Source organism: Rhinolophus sinicus, chromosome 17, assembly GCF_057876585.1.
Source record: "Rhinolophus sinicus isolate RSI-liver-muscle chromosome 17, RSI-T2T, whole genome shotgun sequence".
NCBI lineage: Eukaryota > Metazoa > Chordata > Mammalia > Chiroptera > Rhinolophidae > Rhinolophus > Rhinolophus sinicus.
This window is the reverse complement of record NC_142517.1, coordinates 112,586,130-112,607,390: the sequence shown is the minus strand read 5'-3', so window position 1 is coordinate 112,607,390 and position 21,261 is coordinate 112,586,130. Positions and strand designations below refer to the sequence as shown.

The 21,261-nt window shown below is 44.7% G+C and overlaps 1 protein-coding gene across 16 annotated transcripts in view; it reads left to right on the top strand.

The window, feature by feature from the left end:
- The first annotated feature begins 8,289 nt into the window (after positions 1–8,289).
- The window catches only part of ERCC3 (ERCC excision repair 3, TFIIH core complex helicase subunit), a 77,497-nt gene continuing 64,525 nt past the window's right edge, over positions 8,290–21,261 (top strand). For 14 of the 16 annotated variants that reach the window (XR_016019873.1, XR_016019865.1, XR_016019869.1 and 11 more), the window contains exons 1-9: positions 8,290–8,393; positions 8,749–8,954; positions 9,500–9,736; positions 11,331–11,380; positions 11,801–11,951; positions 12,088–12,252; positions 12,715–12,919; positions 14,140–14,454; positions 20,011–20,195. Coding sequence is in view for 5 of the 16 variants with exons in the window: in XM_088794606.1 (XP_088650732.1) it covers positions 8,366–8,393; positions 8,749–8,954; positions 9,500–9,736; positions 11,331–11,380; positions 11,801–11,951; positions 12,088–12,252; positions 12,715–12,919; positions 14,140–14,454; positions 20,011–20,195 (1,542 nt within the window). In the remaining 11 variants the exon portion in view is untranslated. Of the gene's footprint in view, positions 8,401–8,748; positions 8,955–9,499; positions 9,737–11,330; positions 11,381–11,800; positions 11,952–12,087; positions 12,253–12,714; positions 12,920–14,139; positions 14,455–20,010; positions 20,196–21,261 lie in introns of all 16 variants that reach the window. The other 2 variants (XM_019717981.3, XM_074334487.2) reach the window with 2 other exon arrangements.

The following is a 21,261-nucleotide window of genomic DNA, read 5'->3' as shown; positions in this document are numbered from 1 at the left end:
ACCATGGTGGTAGCAACAGCTCTGCCGGCCTCCGCCCTGCCCTGAAGTCATTCTTCCTTTCCTTGAAGGGTAACATGTCTGCAGCCAAATAGCCTTGTCAGCCCCTTTCCTGCCTGCAGAGTCCCAGAAGTCTGACACCTTCCTTCATTTAGTCTCACCTCTGTCCCCTGCCAACCTGCCAGGGTTTCTGCTGACATAGTTGATGGCATCCATAAATCCCAAGCCTAATAATCTGTTTAGCAAATAGTTTGCAGCCACACCCTCATTTTTTTCTCCAGAGCCTTCTTTCCCATTACTTGTATGGATAGGCTGAGAATTTTCCAAGTCTTCAAAATCTGGTTCCTTTTTGCTCAACAATTTCTTCTTCAGTTTATCTTTTTACTCTCACATTTTATTAATAGTAGCAACGAGAAATCAGGCCAAACCTTCAGCTTTTGCTTAGAAATCTCAGCTAAACATCCAATTTCATCCCTTAGAAGTTCTTTCCACGCAACAGAACACAATTCAGCTAAATTCTCTGCCACTTTATAACAAGGATCACCTCTCCTTTAGTTTCCAATAACATTTCTCATTTCCATCTGAGTGCTCAGCAGAATCACCTTTAATATCCATGTTTCAATTCAACAACAAAGTAACAACCCAATTGAAAAATGGGCAGAGGACCTGAAGAGACATTTCTCCAAAGAGGACATACAGATGGCGAATAAACATGAAAAAATGCTCAACATCACTAATCAGAGAAATGCAAATAAAAACCACAATGAGATATCACCTCACCCCAGTCAGAATGGCTATCATCAACAAGACAAATAGTAACAAGTGTTGGAGAGGCTGTGGAGAAAAAGGAACCCTCATGCACTGTTGGTGGGAATGCAGATTGGTGCAGCCACTATGGAAGGCAGGATGGAGGTTCCTTAAAAACTTAAGAATAGAATTACCATATGACCCAGCAATCCCTCTCCTGGGTATCTACCCCAAAAAATCTGAAAACATTTATACATAAAGACACATGTGCTCCAATGTTCATTGCAGCTTTGTTTACGGTGGCCAACACATGGAAACAACCAAAATGTCCTTCGACAAATGAATGGATAAAGAAGTTGTGGTATATATACACAATGGAATACTATTCGGCGGTAAGAAAAGGTGATATAGGAACATTTGTGACAACATGGATGGATCTTGAGAGTATAATGCTAAGCGAAATAAGTCAGACTGAAAAAGTAGAAAACCATATGATTTCACTGATATGTGGTATATGAACCAAAAACAACAAAAGAACAAGATAAACGAAGGAACAAAAACTCATAGACACAGACAACAGTTTAGTGGTTACCAGAGGGTAAGGGGGGAGGGGGGCTCTAGAAGAGGGTAAACGGGGTCTAATATATGGTGATGGAAAGCGAACTAACTCCTGGTGATGAACACACAATGGGATTTATAGATGATGTAATACAGAATTGTACACCTGAAATCTATGTAACTTTACTAACAGTTGTCACCCCAATAAATTTTAATTAAAAAAAAATCCATGTTTCTAGCAACAGTCTCTTCAAGGCACTCGAGGCTTTTTCTATCATGCATCTCAAAACTCTTCTAGCCTCTACCCATTACCAAATTCCAAAGACATTTTCACACTTTTGGGTATTTATTAAAGCAGCAGCCCACTTTCCTTTAACGAAATCTGGGGTAACATTCTCCAGAGGGGCAGGACTTCTGCATCGCAGTCTGGAGGCAGAATTTTGTTTTCCTTGGGAAACCTGTTTTTGCTCTTAAGGCCTTCAACTGATTGGATGAGGCCCACCCATACTATTGAATGTATTCTGCTTTACTTAAAGTCTACTTATTGTAAATGTTAATTATATATTAAAAAAATACCTTCACAGTAACAAATAACAGGATTTCCTTTTATCTCCTGGCCGAATACTATTCCATTGTATATCTATTTATTTATCTATCTATCTATCATCTGTCTCTTCCATTCACCCACGGACAGACACTCAGGTTGTTTTCACATCTTGGCTGTTGTGAATAATGCGGCAGTAAACATGGGAGTGCAGATATCTCTTCAATATCCTGTTTTCATTTTCTTTGGATAAACACCGAGGCATGGGATTGCTGGGTCATAAGGCAGTTCTATTTTTATTTTTTTGAGGAACATCCATACTATTTTCCATAGTGACTTCACCGATTTGCAATCCCACCAACTGCACAAGGGTTCCTTTTTCTCCACAGCCTCGCTAACATTTGTTATCTCTTGTATTTTTAATGATAGCCGTTCTACCAGATGTGAGGTGTTATCTCCCTGTGGTTTTGATTTACATTTCCCTGATGATTAGTGATGTTGAGAATTTTTTCATGTACCTGTTGGCCATCTGTATGTCCTCTTTGGAGAAATGTCTATTCAGTAACTCTGCCCAATTGTTAGTTGGATTTCTTTTAGTATTGGGTTGTATACGTTTTTAAATATATATATTTTGGATATTAATCCCTTATCAGATATATGGTTTGCAGATATTTATCCCCATTCTGTAGAGTGCCTTTTCATTTTGTTGTGCAAAAACTTTTAATATTCATATAATATTCAATTTATTTTTGCCTTTGTTCCTTGTGCTTTCGTTGTCATATCCAGAAAAACTTTTGCAAAGACCAATGTCAAGGAGGCTTTTCCCTATATTTTCTTCTACAAGTTAATATGGTTTCAGATTTTATATTTAAGTTTTTAATCCATTTTGAGTTAATTTTTGGAGTGGTGTACGGTAGAGGTCCAATTTCATTCTTCTGCATGTGTTTATCCACTTTTCTGAACACATATATTAAAGAGAAATATTTTTTTAATTATGCAAATATTAGCCATTCTTCCTCATCACACCTTTCAGTAAAATTAACCAGATTTGGCAGTAATAGCTTAAAAAAAAGGACATGTGTTTAACCCAGTATTTCTATTTCTTGGAGTTTGCCTTAAGAAAATAACCAGGATAGAGTTAAACATTTATATTCAATGCTGTTCATCATAGAGCTATTTATAATAAGATAAATTGAAATGATCCCAATGCCCCCAAATCAGGGTTTCAGTAAATAAATTATGATACTGACATGCAATGGCAAATTAGTCATTAAACATTCATTTTAATGAGAGGTGAAAAAGCTTATGTTAGGAGGACATAAAATCATGTCAAAGTAACATCTTCATGGTGTAAAAATACCTACTCACGGTGGGGGGGGGGAAGCCTGGAAGAAAATAAACCAAAATGTAGATAGCTAGTGTATTACGTACGATTTAAATAGCCTTTGCTATGCGTTTCTCTGTGTTCCAAGATTTTTGAATGACATGTATTACTTTAATCAAAGAAAATACTAAAATGCAAAAGCCAGTTTTAAAGTTGTGGTTCCTCCACTTCTTGAGTAAGTGAAATTCATTTAGAGCAGGGACCACAAACCAATATACTGAAGGCCATTTAGCTGAGAACTGATTTCTAAATTGCAAATTCTGTGGCTCAGTCTTCAATTTGCTTAGCTGATCAGCAGCATCTTACACAGTCAATAAGTTCCTCCACCTCAAAATGAAGTTATGAAATGAGGATTTCCAGGATCCCTGATTTTCCTGTCTCGCTGCTCTCCAACTGATGCTGCCCGGTTCTCCCTCATCTTCCAGCCTCTTCACTGAAACGTTCTCAGACCTTTCTGTTACCTACAGTCATTCCCTAGGTAACCTCAATTAGTTCTACAGCTTCAACACCATAGATATGTTGACAATTCCCAAACATATTTCTAGGTCCCTGAACTTCAGGTTATCCAACTTCTTTGTTGACACTTCATTTGATTGTCCAATAAGCCACTTCTATGGATTGAATTGCATCCTCTCTACAATTCCTATATTGAAGCCCTAACCCATAATGTGACTGTATTTGGAAATAGAGCCTGTGAGGAGGTGATAAATGTTAAACGAGGTTATAAGGGTGGGGTCCTAATCTGCCAAAACTGGTACCCTTAGGTGAAGAGGAAGAGGCTCCAGAGAGCTTGTCCTTTCCCCAACCTCTATGTGAGGATACAGTGAGAAAGCCAGAGGGAGCCATCTGCAAGCCAGAAGGGGAACATGATCTTGATCTTGTACTTCCAGCCTCTATAACTGTGAGAAAATAAATTTCTTTTGTTTTCACACTTCACACTAAAATCACACTACCTGTGGTATTTTATTATTACACTGGAGCAGATTAATACAGCCACTCACATTCAATGTGTCTAAAACCACCCTTCATATTTGTACATCCCCTAAGGTATGTCATTTTTGCAGTTGCTCAGGCCAAAAATCTTGGAGTTATCCTTTATTCATTTCTCTCATTTTCTAGTCAGTCAGCAAATCCAGTTCTGGCTTTAAAATATATTCACAATGAAACTAGAGGTCATTACACCTGTACTACCCTAGTAAAGCAAGTGATTTAAAAAAAATTAAAAATTTTTTCAATTACAGTTGACATTCAATATTATATTAGTTTCAGGTGTACAGAATAATGGTTAGACATTTATATAACTTATGAAATGACCCCCCCATAAGTCTTGCAACCACCTGACAACATACATAGTTATTACAATATTATTGACTATATTCCCTAAGCTGTACTTTTATGTCCTCATGACTATTTTGTAACTGCCAATTTGTACTTCTAAATCCCTTCACCTTTTTCATCCAGCTGCTTAACCCTCCTCCCATCTGGCAACCATCAGATTGTTCTATGAGTTTGTTTCTGTTTTGTTTAATTTGTTCTTTAGATTCCACATATAAGTGAAATCATATGGTATTTGTCTTTCTCTGTCTGACTTATTTCACTTAGCTTATTACCCTTCGGACTATCAATGTTGCCTCAAATTGTAAGATTTCATTTTTTATGCCCAAGTAATATTCCACTGTACATATGTACCACAACTTCTTCATCAATTTGTCTTTTGATTGGAGCATTTGATCCATATATAAAGTAATTATTGATAAGTATGTAGTTATTGCCACTTTATTGTTTTCTGATTTTTTTTTTTTTTTGTAGTTCTCTGTACCTTTCTTATTCTCTTGGTCTTTTCTCTTGTAGGTTGATGGCTTTCTGTAGTGGTGTGTTTGGATTCCTTTCTCTTTACTTCTTGTACATCTCTTGTGGAGTTTTGATTTGTGGTTAGCATGTGCTTTGTATATACCAAGCTATGTTTATAGCAGTCTATTTTAAGTTGCTTAAGTTCAAACATTCTAAAATCACTTCCAGTTTTTACTCACCCCCTCCACATTTATATTTTTGTCATTATTACATCTTTTTTGTGTGTATTGTTTGTATCCCTTAATTTACTGTTGTAATTATACCTGATATTCCAACTTTTATCTGTTAACCATTGCACTAGCTTTAGTGTTGGTTAATCCACTGCTTTTATTATGTGTTTGCCTTTGTCAGTGAGAATTTTTTTCTTTGTGATATTTTCTTGTTCATATTTTTTATTTTTTTCTTCTTCTTAAAGAAGTCCCTTTAATATTTCTCGTAATACTGGTTTGGTGGTGATGAACTCCATATTTTTCTCATATAGGAAGCTCTTTCTCTCTTCTTTGATTGTAAGTGACATCTTTGCTGGGTAGAGTAATCTTGGTTATAGATCCCTGCTTTTCATCACTTTGAATATTTCATGCCAATCCCTTTTGGCCCACAAAGTTTCTGTTGAGAAATTAGCTTACAGTCTTATGGCAGCTCCCTTGTAGGTAACTAATTGTTTTTCTCTCTGCTTTTAAGATTATCTCTTTGTCTTAAACCTTTGGCATTTTAATTATTATGTGTCTCGGTGTTGGCATCTTTGGGTAGATAAGCCAATGATTTCTCAACTGGAGTGGTGCAATAGCTGACCTTCACCTTGTAAAGTCTATCTTCAATAGAGCAGCTAGTGTAGAGTGATTCTTTAATACTAAATCAGATTGTCATTTCTCTGCTCAAAACTCTCCAGTAGTTTGCCATTTCATAATAAAATCCAAAGTTTTTGCAAAGGCCTCCAAGGCTCTGTATCAGTGGTTCTCAAACTTGAGCACCAGAATCTTCTGGAGGGCAAGATTGTTAGGCCCCACCTGCAAAATTTCATCATTCAGTAGGTCTGGGTGGTATCGAATACTTTGCTTTTGTGCCTTTCTAATTAGTTTTAACCAGTTTCCATATGATGTTGCTGTAGCCACGGGACCCCATTTTGAGAACCACTACTCTGCACATACTGTACTGTGTCCTCTTCCCCACTGTCCCAGCCATACTTCTCCCCCACTTGTCTATGTAGATAATTTTTATGAGTTCATTTGAGTTTCTTTGAGCCAAACTGACGATGTGCCTGGACTGAAAAAAAGCCTTCCCAGAATGACAGTTTTTTTAAATTGGAGATTAGTGAGGGAATGTAAGGAAGATTACATAAAGGTGGGAGAAAGCAAGTCGGGGATTAGATTACAGGATAGTTAACAAGATTATGTCCTCTATTTTAGGGCGGTTCTCCAAGTGGTCTGAAAAAGAGGCATTTCAGAGGCGTGTTAACCTAGATGCATAATAATAATGGTTAGGGGGCCGGCCCGGTGGCTCAGGTGGTTAGAGCTCCATGCTCTAACTCCGAAGGCTGCCGGTTCGATTCCCATATGGGCCAGTGGGCTCTCAACCACAAGGTTGCCAGTTCAATTCCTCGAGTCCCGCAAGGGATGGTGGGCTCCCCTGCAACTAAGATTGAACACAGCAGCTCAGCTCAAGGTGCTGTGTAGCTGCCTCCCGGATGACTCAGTTGGTTGGAGCGCATCCCCTCAACCGCAAGGTTGCCGGTTCGACTCCCACAAAGGATGGTGCAACCAGCAACGGCAACTGGACCTGGAGCTGAGCTGCGCCCTCCACAACTAAGACTGAAAGGACAACAACTTGAAGCTGAACAGCACCCTCCGCAACTAAGGTTGGAAGGACAACAACTTGACTTGGAAAAAAGCCCTGGAAGTACACACTGTTCCCCTACCCCCCAAAAAAAAATCCTAAAAAAAAAAGAATAATGGTCAGGGCTTGCTTAAGGCAAAAATAAGCCTTTTACTAAAAAAAAAAAAGTTATATGCCCTGGGGCATGACTACTCATCATGATGTACAGTTAGGAATTTATGATCATACCACTCTGTGAGGTCTCTCTGTCACTATATTTGTCGTATTTATTAAAGAGTCCCCTTTTTGTTCGTCTTGTTGATGAAAAAACATCCAGCCTTAGAGAAAGCTTGTAAGACTTTATTTGAGCCAAACTGATGACAATTGCCGGGAAGAAAAATCTCAACAGATTGAGAAAATGCTCCAGAAAATCGCCGTTGCACAACTTATTTTATACATTTGAATCAAAGAAAGAGATTACATGAAATCCACTGGTTGTAGATTAAGGGAGTGGGATAAAGCAAAGCGGGGAAATCTCTGGGATTGGATAAAAAGTAAAGTGGAGAGACACATTTTTTTTCACATTGGTGGTACAGGATAGTTAGCATTTTACAGCACCTACGGTAGAGATAGTAGTATTTGGGGGACAAGGTAACAATGAGGGATTTTGTAGTTTCCTGCTCTGGTGTGGGTTGTGCCCTGTGGCAGTGGGGGGAGGGTGGGGGCTGTCTGGAAAGGGAGTACTCTGACATTCCAAGGGTATGTTATCTTAGATGCAAAAAGACGACAGACAGACTTACTCAAGGTAAAGACTGACCTTTGTCAAGGAAGCTACAGGCCAAGGATGTGACTTCCCACCATGGCCCATCTTAGTTAGGAATTTTTATGTTTACACCATCCTATATGGTTATTTTCAGTCTCCTGAACTTGTCAGGTTTAACATGTAGCCCCTTTTCAGTCCACATTCTTAACTGCCAAACCTGTGTTGCCATCATGTTTGTGCTGGCTGCGGCCTAGGCCCACCCACACCGCACCACCTTAGTGTTTACAGAGGACACAGTTTCAGATTCTTCAGATCTTTGGGTCAACATCACTGCAAGAAGTATTCCTGGACCATTCTATTAAGAATGGCATTGCCTGTCACTCTAGGCCCTGTTTTATTTCTTAACACCAAATTTGTTTACTTAACACATCTCTGTGGTGGAATTTAAGTCCCAGGAAGCCAAGGCCTTTACTTTGTTCTCTGTACTACCACAGCGGCTAAAACTGTGCCCGCCGATCAAAACAAGCTCTCATTGCCTAAAAGAAAGAATGGGGAGAAAAGGGCCTCGGCTGAGTCACCCAAGCTGCTGCCCGAAGCCCAGAGGCGGGACTTCCTGTATGGATGTAGAAAAACTTCCGGGTTGAACCGGAAGTCTCTGAGCTGCCGCCACGGCGGGAGGCGGCACGGGCTGTTAGCGGCTACCCGCGCCATGGGCAAAAGAGACCGGGCGGACCGCGGTGAGAGGTGGCGTGGGCGCGTTCGGCTTGCCCTCACTCGTGCCCATCGTCCCCTCCGGGCCATTCCGGGCTCCTCGGCGGTGGCCAACCCCGCTGTCTCTCGCGGCCTTCACGTCGGGTCCCGACGCACCGCCGGCGGGTGGCGATCCTTGACCTTTGGGCAGCCCTGCGTCCTGGGCCGGGTGGGCACAGTCAGAGAGAGGACGCCGCGGCCGAAAGTGGCGGCCGGAGGTGGACCCCGGGAGTGTGTGCGCTAGTGGGGTCAGGCTGCCGCCAGCTTCCCCGCTGTGCCGCTGGACAGGGTGCAGGGAAACCAGGGCTCCTGTTGGGCTTACATCTGTGTCGCTCTCTGCAGATAAGAAGAAGTCCAAGAAGCGGCACTACGAGGACGAGGAAGAAGATGAAGACGACGTCCCTGGCAACGACTCCCAGGAGGCGGTCCCCTCCGCGGCCGGGAAGCAGGTGGATGAGTCCAGCACCAAACTGGATGAGTATGGAGCCAAGGACTACAGGCTGCAGATGCCACTGAAGGACGACCACGTGTCCAGGCCCCTCTGGGTGGTAAGCATACCGTCAGCCAGAGCAGGGCCCAGCGAGAGTTTGTGGAGCCAAAACAAATGCAGGCTGCTCATCGAAGCTGGCCGGGGAGCTTTCTACATCTCTAACCCTCTCTTTTACTCCCCTTTGTCTCTACTCCACCACAGGTTTGGAAATACTTTTATCTACTGAATAAATGGCTTTTGTTATGTAACATTTTAATTCCCCATTTTTTAAAATTAATGGAAGACAATTTGCTAGGCAGCTTTTTTTGCTCAGCGTGAGGTAATTAATGTTTTGCATTCATTTGAAATCTAGCCTAAAGGTAACTTACTGGCTGGGAAGGTGGCTTTCCCTGACTTTGGAAACCTATTTTCTCCACTCCTTGTATGTGATTTAAGTAACAGGCCCCCACAGTTAGCTGAAGGAGTGCTTACAAAAATAGACCTGGGATTGGATAGCTTAAGAGATCACTTTTTGGGCAGCTTATCCTTTACAGATAATGATATGAGAAAGAGTCTAGTAGTCTCTGCAACTCATGTGTGTTGTGTCTGTATGGTGTTTCGCAGGCTCCTGATGGCCACATTTTCTTAGAAGCCTTCTCTCCAGTTTACAAATATGCTCAAGACTTCCTGGTAGCTATTGCAGAGCCAGTGTGCCGACCAACCCATGTGCATGAGTACAAACTGACTGCCTACTCCCTGTATGCAGCTGTCAGCGTCGGGCTGCAAACCAGTGATATCACTGAGTACCTCAGGAAGCTCAGCAAGACGGGAGTCCCCGATGGGATTATTCAGTTTATTAAGGCAAGTGGGGTAAAGACTGGCTGTTTTATCGTCCTTCCTAATGTAGTACTGTGGGGACAGGTACTCCACAGTTACCTGTGGCCATCATGAAGATGCTGTTCAGGCCTAGTGTGGGGAGCATACTAACCGATTCCCCAGCTGCTTCTCTGGACCCAGTGTTGCGTTCTTTCCAAGGCCACACTTGTCATGAGCTGCTCTTAGCCAGGGGGTACTCCCACAGTGCGGGTAGTGATTCCGGTCCATTCTGGCCACGCTTATTTGGGAATGCAGCCCAAAGTGAATGGTGTTATAGACTGAATTGTGTTCCCTCCAAAATTTATATCTTGAAGCCTTAACCTCTAATGCGTTGTATTTAGAGAAAGGAAGTAATTAAGGTTAAATGAGGTCACAAGAGTGGGCCCGCGATCCAACAGGATTAGTGTCCTTATAAGAAGAGACATCAGAAGGCTTGTGTGCTCTTTCTGTTTGTACACAAGGAAGAGGTCACGTGAGCATACAGTGAGAAAGTGGCCCTTTACAAGCCGGAAGGACATCCTTTACTAGAAATGTTGATCGTAGACTTCTAGAAATAAGTTTCTGTTGTTAAACCACCCAGTCTATGCTGTTCTGTTTGGCAGCCCAAGTAGACTAATGCAGCAATCTAAGGCTGAATACCTGTACCAGATAATAGTCAACAATTTCCACTATGGGGAGTCAAAAAAACTTCTAATGTTGAAGTGGGTAGCATTCCGTGTGAAGAGCAGTTGAACATGCTTGGGTTTGTTCTGAGAGATAGGTGAATGCCTTTTAGAACAGATGGACAATGGCTTTTGTAGTCCTGTGCTGACTCCCAAATCTGGAATGGCAGAAGATGAGTGCCACAGTCATCCAGTACAGCCATGCATCCCATCTCAGAGAACCTGGCAGGAGTCTTGCAGAGAGTTCCTATATCTTGTGATGTGAAAGACCACGTAGGACAAGGGCCTGCACCCTGCGTGTGTTCCCTCTGTGTTCAGTCCTGGCTGGGAGCTTCCTGCAGGGATGTAGGTGTCGGTGCAGGGGCATGTCCAGGGGGCAGCAGTGTGATGGTAAGGAATACAGCGTGGAGCTGAGTGGTGACTTGTCATCACCACCACACGACCTTACTGCATTCCATCCTAGAGGTTGTTGGGAAACTGGGAGGATGTACGCTGTATTCCTTACCATCACGAAGTTCACATGCTAGTTGGGGAAGTTTGTGAGGAGGCCAGGAAGCTTGGCATATGATGTACTCAGCAAACCATTACTGAACACACACTCTGGCCAGCTTTGTGCTGGGAGCTGGAGTAATGCTGGTGTGTCAGGATGAACCTGTGGGTATAGCGAAGAAAGGGAAAGGGTAAATGAAGACTTGTAAGCAGTGTTTTATTAATGAAGGGGTTAGCCAGGCAAGAGGAAGCTTTTGTTCTCGAAAAGGCTAATAGAAAAGCTCAGTTAGGCAGATCTGGCCCTTGAGGTTTTCTTACCATAACAGAACTCTTCATTTCACTGGTAGGCTGTGGGACGTGCCCAGGAATGAATGAATGAGTAAGCTGCATACTGCTAATTTTGCCGTTTGATTTGTCACTCCTTGCAGTTGTGTACTGTCAGTTACGGAAAGGTCAAGCTGGTCCTGAAGCACAACAGGTAAGGGTTTCTGTGACAGGCCCGTCTGAGGCTCTTTCACCCTCTGCACACCAGGCATTATGATGCTAATGTTTGTGGACTGCCTGCTCTGCACCAACACCTACTCCTGAGGAAGGTGATAAAAGGAATAAACGAAGTGATGTGGCCAAATCTGAAAATTTGTTCACTGGCCACCTGTTCTGAGCAGTGGAGCTGGGGCTCAGACTCCTGTTTATTTGTCTTCAAAGTTGGTCTTTGCCCACAACTCTTATGTGTCATATCATGGCCAGTAGCTCCTAGCTGACATTTGGCAAAGGGTTGTGGGAGAATGAGAAAGAAGAGAGGGATGAGGCCATAGTTTCCAGACCATCTAATTGAGCAGTGGAACCTTCTGAAGATGGTATACCAGTCAGTAGGCACCTCCTTCCTCATCTCTTGTAGGTATTTCGTTGAAAGCTCCCACCCCGATGTCATCCAGCATCTTCTTCAGGATCCAGTGATTCGGGAATGCCGCCTGAGGAGTTCTGAGGGGGAGGCGACTGAACTCATCACAGAGACGTTCACAAGCAGACCTGCTGTATGTGGCTCCCGAGTCAGTCAGGACTGCAGCTCGCAGCCTTTTAGCCCAGCATTGGCACCCTGTTGGTCCCCCAGCTTGCTTACACCTTCGGCTCATGTTGGTAATGGGGCTTAAATATGTGAACCCAGACCTTGTCTTTCTCTTATAGATTACTAAGACTGCTGAGGGCAGTGGAGGGCCCTCCACTTCCCGGGCGACAGATCCACAGGGCAAGTCTGACATCCCCACAGACCTATTTGACTTCTATGAGCAAATGGACAAGGATGAGGAAGAAGAAGAGGAGACACAGACAGTATCTTTTGAAGTCAAGCAGGTTAGTGGATGAGCGCCCTCCTGATTCCCTCTGTAAGCCAGTGTCAAGGTGGTCCAGCGCTGCATGTACTCTGCAGTCTGTGCGAGAGGAAGTAATGCTGGTCTCCCAAATTGCTTTCTCCTTCTTGGTGTGTGGGCCACAGCATCATTTTTCTAATTGAGTGAGATCTGAGTGTCCCATTCCTTAGGCTGGTGAGTCAGCCTTCACAAGCTCCTGGGGAGTGTGAGAAATGGTGCCTGAGGGGCGTTTTTGGTGGCTGGTTGGATTTAATTTTGTCTGTGTCCTTAATTTGGGTTGTTTTTCTATGTTTTAACCCAGTTGTTATCAAGCAAGGTCTAAAATTGCAAAAGTGTGGATAAACTGCCATTCTTTTGACCACTGCGTCCCTTAGAATGTGTTCTGTTGATGAGCACGCATTTGGGTGAACAAGGTTGTAAAACCTCCTTTGTGCTCACCCCCCAGGAGATGATAGAGGAGCTCCAGAAGCGGTGCATCCACCTGGAGTATCCTCTGTTGGCAGAGTACGACTTCCGGAACGATTCTGTCAACCCTGATATCAACATTGATCTGAAACCCACGGCTGTCCTTAGACCTTATCAGGAGAAGAGCTTGCGGAAGATGTTTGGGAATGGGCGTGCACGGTCAGGGGTCATTGTCCTTCCTTGTGGTAAGTGACACCCGAATGAAGAGGATGTCCAGGCTGCCTCCTGCTCTCTCTCTGCGCTTTTCTCTAAATCACACTCTAAATGACACCATGGGACGGCCAAGGTCAGGTGACTCTGACTCATGACTGGACAGATAACTTGAGTGCTTGCTGTATGCAGGGCCCTGACCCCCCACTGAGGTGTAGTGGTAGACAGAACAACTCTCCTGACCTCAGGCTCGTCCTGCTGAGGCGGGGATACACGGTAAACAAGTCATCTCAGCAAGGTGAAAATCTAGGGGAATGAAGGAAAACTGAGGGATGAGAGCTGTGTTATTTTACAGCCTGGCGAGGTTGTTCGCAGTCAGGCTTAGGAGTCTGTGCGTGGGTGGGTCCCTGGCACAGACACTTGCCTTCTTCCTGGGCAGCTGCTTACACTGTGCACAGCCACAGAAGGGCAGTAGCAGGCCCTTTGGCGCCTGTTTGATACCAGTCGTGTCAGCTCCTGTCCTAGGTTCCTGGCTGGCAGTGACAACAGACTCACCAGCGGCCCTGTCCCCGATTTAAGGAGGCACAGTCTGCAGGGAAGGGGCCTGTGCCTTCACCTTTTTCTTCTTCCTGTTTTTTTTTTTTAAAGCTCCATGAGTTGTTTTGACGCATGTTCCTGGTAAAGGAAGAATTGCTGTTTAAAGAAGTAGCTTGGTTTTTATCTTGATCTTCTGATGGTGGATGGCAGTGAACGCGGAAGCTCCTGGGATTTCAGCCTGTCTGTCTTTGTCAGTAGTGTACGCACTTCCTGCGTTTCTGGCCTCTTGGCCCAGTTTGTGGTGTAGTCACAACAGCTGTCTTTTCCTGGGTCCCTCCTTTGTGCAGTCTGTGCGCTGGGCACACTGTACCCAGCAGCACCACTGCCCATGGCCTCGTGCAGGTTATGTTGTGGCTTTAGTTTCCCACAGAAGATGGCAACAATAGGAGTGTCTCTCATCTCTGCTTAGTTTTGAGGTTCTAGCATTTGAACAAGATGCGTGTAAAATGCCGCAGCACTTGTCTCTTTTCCTTGTTATATTTGTATGTAAGTGGCACGTCTCGTTTTTCTAGAGAAGAAATGGTCTGGAGCAGTAAACACCCCACAGTGTCAGCTGTGATCAGTGCAAATTGCTCAGATTTGTGTGCTGCTAGTCCCTGTATCTCTGTCCTTCATGTCCACCTGGCCTTGGGTGGGATTATTCTCTGGTTTCTTGTAGGTGCTGGCAAGTCCCTGGTTGGTGTGACAGCTGCGTGCACTGTCAGAAAACGCTGTCTAGTGTTGGGCAACTCAGCTGTGTCTGTGGAGCAGTGGAAAGCCCAGTTCAAGATGTGGTCCACCATCGACGACAGCCAGATCTGCCGCTTCACCTCGGACGCCAAGGACAAGCCCATAGGCTGCTCCGTTGCCATTAGCACCTACTCCATGCTGGGCCACACCACCAAGCGGTCCTGGGAGGCGGAGCGGGTCATGGAATGGCTCCGCACTCAGGAGTGGGGCCTCATGATCCTGGACGAAGTACACACCATCCCAGGTCAGCAGGGTGGGAGCTGAGCTGCCCACTCAGTGAGGACTCCCACTGATTTCCAGTGGGGGGTGAGGGATGGACTCGGCAGTACACCCACCTCGCTGGAGAGGCCTGCTGGGTAAAGCTTCTAAATGAGTCCTAAGATGTGGGGCTGGGTCAGGGGGGTGGTGGGCAGGTGTGCACACTCTGCTTCCATAATCACTGGCCCAGGTGGTCCTTCAGAAAGTGGTATCTTTCTTTTTCTGTCTTATTGCTGTAGTTCAGCTTGCCCTTAACCTATGGTCTTCCAGAAACGACTATAAAGTCCTTGCGGTAGTGTTGTTTGTTTTATTTGAAGGCTGTGGTTTTTGATTCTTAATATATTACAGAAGCCCTCCTTCTAGTATTGCAGGCAATCCTTTTATTTAAAACAGCTACATTGATGCGATTTATATACTCTAGAATCCACCCACTATAAGGATACAACTCAAGAGTTTTAGTAAGTTTATGTAGTTGTGCAGCCCTCGGTCACCGTGGTCTGGTTTTAGAATCTCTCCCTCATACTCATTTGTAGTTCTTGTTTTCCTCGCTGGCCCCAGGCAGCCCCAAATGGCTTTCTCACTCCATAGCCGTTTCTGGGAACATCCGGCATATTAACAGAATCAGGTGTATTTTCTTGTATCTGTCTTCTTTCACTTCACATAATGGTTCATCCACGTTGTAACGTGCATGTATAGTGTGTTTCTTTTTATGGGGACAGAGCCAGGAGTGCAGTTTCCAGGCTCTCGTCCTCACGTGGAAAGGTGCTGGCTTGGGTAGTAGATGACCGTCAGCTGTGATTGGATGGCCGTCAGCTATAACCAGTGAGCCATTGGCCACTGATATAACTGCTGGGGCTACGCTAACAGAACGAGGGGGCTGGCAAGAAGATGGTGTTTGAGCTAGTAAGTGGTGGAGAGCGGATTGTGGATCGTGTGGCTCCTGCCTCCTGTATCTCTAACCCAGCCACCAGCGAGACTACAGTGGTGTGACTCCCCTATCTATGGCTCCGTGGGTGTTCCTTTTTGGCCTAGCCACATCCTGCATTCTTATGCGGGGAGCGGGACCAGAGATCCCGCCTGACACTTTTATTCCAGGCAAACCTTTCTTGATCAGACAAACTGTTGGTAAATGAAGTGTCAGTTAGAGATACTATGAATGAAATGAAATGAGAGGCATTTTCACATGGAGTATTCAAAATATTGTGAAATGGTTCTGGCATCTGGTTTTTTCTGTGTAATGAGAGCTCCTATAGCACATCTGGGGTGTCTGAAGATACCCAGTATACCTAGATGTCTACGCCACAGGTAGAGATCAGTGGCCTCTCAGGTAGAAGGAATATGGTGCAATTTTCTGAGGCGGGAAAGTGCTTGGCATGGTGGCCCTGTGACTAGAGGAGAACAGACAGGAGAGCACGCAAAGCCGAGGTTGGAGAGGGGCAGACAGTAGCGTGTTGGGGCAAATCCTGTTAGACCTCGTAGGTCATGGTAAGGCTTATACTCTGAGTGGTAGGGAGCCGTTTGAGGAATTTGAGCAGAGGTGACGTGGTCTGACTTAGTGCTAGAAAACTATCACCCTGGCTGCTGTGCTGGAATAGACTGAAGGAAGCAAGTGTAGCAGCTGCTACATGGGTTGGAACCCCAAGAAGAGGCTTGACCCAGTAAGAACGAAGGTGATCTAATTCTGGATGCGTTGTGAAGGTGAGGCTGACAGGGTGGATGTGGGAGCTGAGAGACGGAAGTATAGGATGACTGTAAGGTTTTTGGCCTGAGCACTTTGAAGGAGGGAGTGGACATTAACAGAGAGGGGGAAAACTATAGGAGGAGCAGGTTTGGAGGACGATATTGAGGAGTTAGGCTTTAGACGTGTTAATTTGATGGCCTATTAGACATTCAGGCAATGGCAACATTAGAAAATGGGCAGAAGACAGGAATAGACATTTCACCAAAAAGTATATACAGATGCTAATAGGTATTTGAAAAGGTGGCATCATTAGCCCTCAGGGAAATGCAAATTAGTACCACAGTGAGATGCTAGTATACACCTATTAGAGTGGTTAAAGTGAAAAATATGGCCAATACCCAGTACTGGTAGAGTACGGAGCAACTGGAACTTGTACACATTGCCAGAGGAAGTGCAGAATGTGCAGTTGCTCTGGGAAAGTTTGGCAGTTTATTAGGAAATTACCACATGACCCCACAGTCCTACCCCTGGGTGTCCATCCTAGAGAAATGAAAAATCAGTTCACACAAGAACCTGTTTGTGAATGTTTATTCCAGCTCTAGTCATAATTTCCAAAACCTAGCAGCAGGCGCCATGCCTGTTAGTGGGTGACTGAATGGTGCGTCTGTCCCTGGGAGCGCTGCTCCACAGTGGGAAGGAAGACACTTGTGTGCAGAGTCGCTCGCTGTGGGGTTGGCCAGTCCCCAAGGTTACATAGTGTGTGATGCCTTTGATGGGACATCTTGAAAAGAAAACTATAGTGATGGGGACAGATCAGTGGGTGCCAGGGGTGGGGCGAGGAGGGTGTGGCTATAAATGGAGGGCATGCAGGTGGTTTTGGGGTTATGGATTGGTCTGTATCCTGATAATCGTGGTTACACAAATCTGTACATGTGTTAAAATTTATAAAACCGATCCCACCTACCCCCCAGGAAAAGGTCAGTTTTACTGTGTAATAATTTAAAAACTAAAAGAAAAATAAATTGGAAGAGGGTGGATATTAGGTCTGATTGGATTGGAAATTGATGATACAGAAAATTGTATCATCTGTGTTTGAAGTTTAGGAAGGCTTGAGGCTGTAGTTAGTATATGTTGGTGTTCCTCTTTAACCTGGGTCCCAGGCCCCAGAAGGTGGCAGCCAGGCTTGGGATTGGTCACCTGGTAGTGAGGTTATAGCGGAGTGCCCCACAGTTCACACTCGCCATGTGTGTCTCTATCTTCCCTGTGGTCCCCTGGGTCATCTTGTCCCTGGTTGGATAGAAGAGTGAAACCAAACAGCTTTGAAGGAATTTTGAGTTCAGGCCCTGTAAGCCCCATGGCCTGACCACGCTCACCAGACCAGAGCAAATACGAAATAAGGGAATTCTAGCAAATCAGAATAAGTTCCTGGACTGTTAAATATTTACCACATTGTTGAGATTTATCTCAAAATATAAAGACTGCTGTGTTCTTTTACAGATCTTCCAATAGGACCCCTGTCAGGCCATTGTATATTAATAAGAAGTTCTTGGCATATATTGGCAAGAAGCACTTGACATATATTAAGCGCTTAACGCATGGGAGGCACTGTGCCAATTTCATTCTTTTTTTTTTTTTTAAAGATTTTATCGGGGAAGGGGAACAGGACTTTTATTGGGGGACAGTGTGTACTTCCAGGCCTTTTTTCCAAGTCAAGTTGTCCTTTCGATCTTAGTTGTGGCATGTTCACCTTCAAGTTGTTGTCCTTTCAGTCTTAGTTGTCAAGGGTGCAGCTCAGCTCCAGGTCCAGTTGCCATTTCTAGTTGCAGGGGGCACAGCCCACCATCCCTTGCAGGAGTCGAACCGGCAACCTTGTGGTTGAGAGGATGCGCTCCAACCAACTGAGCCATCTGGGAGCTCAGCGGCAGCTCAGCTCAAGGTGCCTTGTTCAATCTTAGTTGCAGGGGGCAGAGCCCATCATCCCTTGCGGGACTTGAGGAATTGAAGTGGCAACCTTGTGGTTGAGAACCCACTGGCCCATGTGGGAATCGAACCAGCAGCTTTCGGAGTTAGGAGCATGGAGCTCTAACCGCCTGAGCCACCGGGCTGGCCCCCAATTTCATTCTTTTAACAAGTATTTATCGAGAACCTTTTAAGTAGCTGGCACTGTGCTTGGCAAAAGTGGGAGGGACAAACAGAGTCACACAAATAAATGTCAGGTGACAACCATGACATCATGTCCAGTGAAACAAACGACACACAAAAAGTACGTACTGTGATGCCATTTTTAGGAAATTCAAAAAGGAGGCAGACGTCTTCGCTGGTACCTGAAGTCAGTCATGGTGTCCTTGAGGGAGAGTGCTAGTATTGACAGGAGTCAGAGCAGAGACTTCGGGGTGTTAAGAACACTCGTTTTTATCTGGGTGGTTCCACAGGTAATGCATATGTATCTGGAAAAATTTATCAAGCTGTGCCCTTCGTTGTATGTATGTTCTTTCCCTGTGATGGCCATCATGGCTGTCAGTGTAGCGTCGTCAGGGTGATGCCCCAGGGAGGGCTTGTTTCTGTCTGCAGTAACCGGGCAGGGTCTGACTTGTGCTTCCCTGGGGTTCATGATCCTTGGGCTTTCCCCAGTGCTGCCTCCCTGGACCCACGTTAGGTCGTTGTCTCGAGGGCCATGCCTACCGTGTCTTTCTGATGCGGGTGTCCTGGTCTGGGGTCCTTGGCTACCCTGACACTGGTTTTTTGTTTGTCTTCCAAGCATGTGTGCAAACCATATTAGGCCTCAGTATGTGAAATTCCATGAGACCTGGACATTTACTTGGGGTTAGCCAGCCCTCATTTCACTGTTCTTACGTTTTTGGTTTGTGTTTTGGTGCAGTCTGACCTCTCATTCGTCAGATTGTTAATCACTGTTATCATTAACCTTACCTTTATTTAATTGTATTGCAAGGTAAGTATCACTCAAACATTTTAACCTTCCTTCAGAGTACAGTTGAGCCTTGGACAACTCGGGGGTTAGGGACACCAGTGAGCCTATGAATCACGCAGATTCCCAACCTTGGATCAGAAATACAGTTAACCTTTATGTTCCCATGCGGTTCAAAGTTCTGTTGTTCAAGAGTCAAGTATTAGAATTTTTAAAAGGTGAGCCATGGTAACTCATAAATTAGGTCTTTTAAAATTAATGTCTCATGCACTTTTATGTGTTTATTTAATTTGATAAATCAAAAGAAGTAGAACATTTCAAAAGAAATGAATACAGGAAGTTGCCGGTGGACCAAAATGAAACTAATTGGAGGACTGTGGAGAAGGGAGTTTCCTAAAGTGGGTGGGGGGTCTGGGTTCAACTCTCACTGTTTTCTTCTTGGTTTCTGGGAAGGTAGGAAGCTGAGCAAATCGTTTTGTTCCTCTGACCCTCCCAGATACCCAGCCATCTCCCTGGTGTCCTAGGTGCCGGTTTCAGTGTGAACAAATCCCTTGCATAATTCAGAGCTCAGTGGCATGCTGAGTGTTGTAGTTTGTGTTTCAAGCTGCTGTTGGTACTCCTGCTGACAGGTCTGCGGTGGTGGGGAGAGCATGGGGTTTAGCGGAGTGGGATTCAGTGGGGGAAGAGCATGGGATTCACTAACTTGGAGCTTCTCCCTCTTGTCCTCTTGCTCTTTCCTGCCTTCTTTTGCTGAGGTCTAGCAGGGATGATTTGGCATTCCCATACTGTCATTCCTTTCTAGAGCCAGCTTCCTATGGTCCAGAAATCCAGGGCTTAGCCCATGTAATGTCACAGGCCAGTGTACGTTGCAAGGCTTTGTGTAGTACTTGAGCATTTAAACAAGTGACAGTGTGACTCGCCAATTGTTTCCCCAGCCAGGATGTTCCGGCGGGTGCTCACCATCGTGCAGGCCCACTGCAAGCTGGGATTGACTGCAACGCTGGTCCGGGAAGATGACAAAATTGTCGACTTAAATTTTCTGATCGGGCCCAAGCTCTACGAAGCCAACTGGATGGAGCTGCAGAATGTCGGCTACATCGCGAAAGTCCAGTGTGCGGAGGTAGCTCAGGACATGACTCAGACCCACAGTCAGGCCCTCATGCAGTCCTCTCAGGCCCCTGTGAGCGGCGGTGTTCTGCCACTGCCCAGACATGAGACAAAACCCTGTCAGGGCACCCAGTCAACGGTGAAGGAAGTTGCTCATCCAAGTTAGGCCAGCTCCAAGGCCACGCTCCTTCTCCTTTCTGAAAGTGAGCTCTTTAGCGTGTTCCTGCCCACCTTCACCCAGGCCATGCCCACGTGCCAAAAGCTGTTGGTTTTGATTCACCCAGAAGGTGCCTATGACCTTGATTATATTATTTCTAAGAAGACATTTTTCCAATATTGTTGTATAACGAATACCTGCACAGGTATATGTTAAAAATACATGTTCAGAAGCAACAACAACAGAAATCCTTTCTCGCAACTTAAAATGCCTGTCACTTGATGGCACCAGTAGGGTGGCCTTTGTCCTGAAAGGGTGGGTAAAGCTCAGTGTGACAACCCTGTGCAGGAGACTAGCTCAGTTGCAAAGCTTCCCTGCCCTTTAGTTGTATCTGTGCAGTCACCACCCATCTTAGGAGATAACACTGCCAGGACCTTGGGGGCCCTGTTCCTCTCTAGTTGCGGACCCCTGCCAGGGCACCAGTGTCTTGGAGCTTAGCTTTGTCATTCTGTTGCTTTTCCTTATTATTTTACCTCCTGTGTATAATTCCGTAAACATGTTGTTTCGCTTTGCCTTTTTTTCTTTTTTAATCTTTCTGTTCGTACAAATAGAAACGGGTTATGTATGTTGTGTGACTTGTTTGCTAAGTATTTTTTTTCTTTGCACAATGCATTTTTTTTTTGATGATGAACATAGCTGTAATTCATTCCTTTGAATTGCTTTGTATTATTCCATTGTGCAAATATACCACAATTTGGTATGTAATGGAATATTACACAGCAGTGAAAATACAAAAATCTTTTCTAATGTTGACACACATTTGGGTTGGTAAGTTTTTTAACAGCTTTACCAAGGTTTAGTTTAAATTCCATGACATTCACCTATGTAAGTAAATACTGTGATTTATAACTTCTGTGATTTT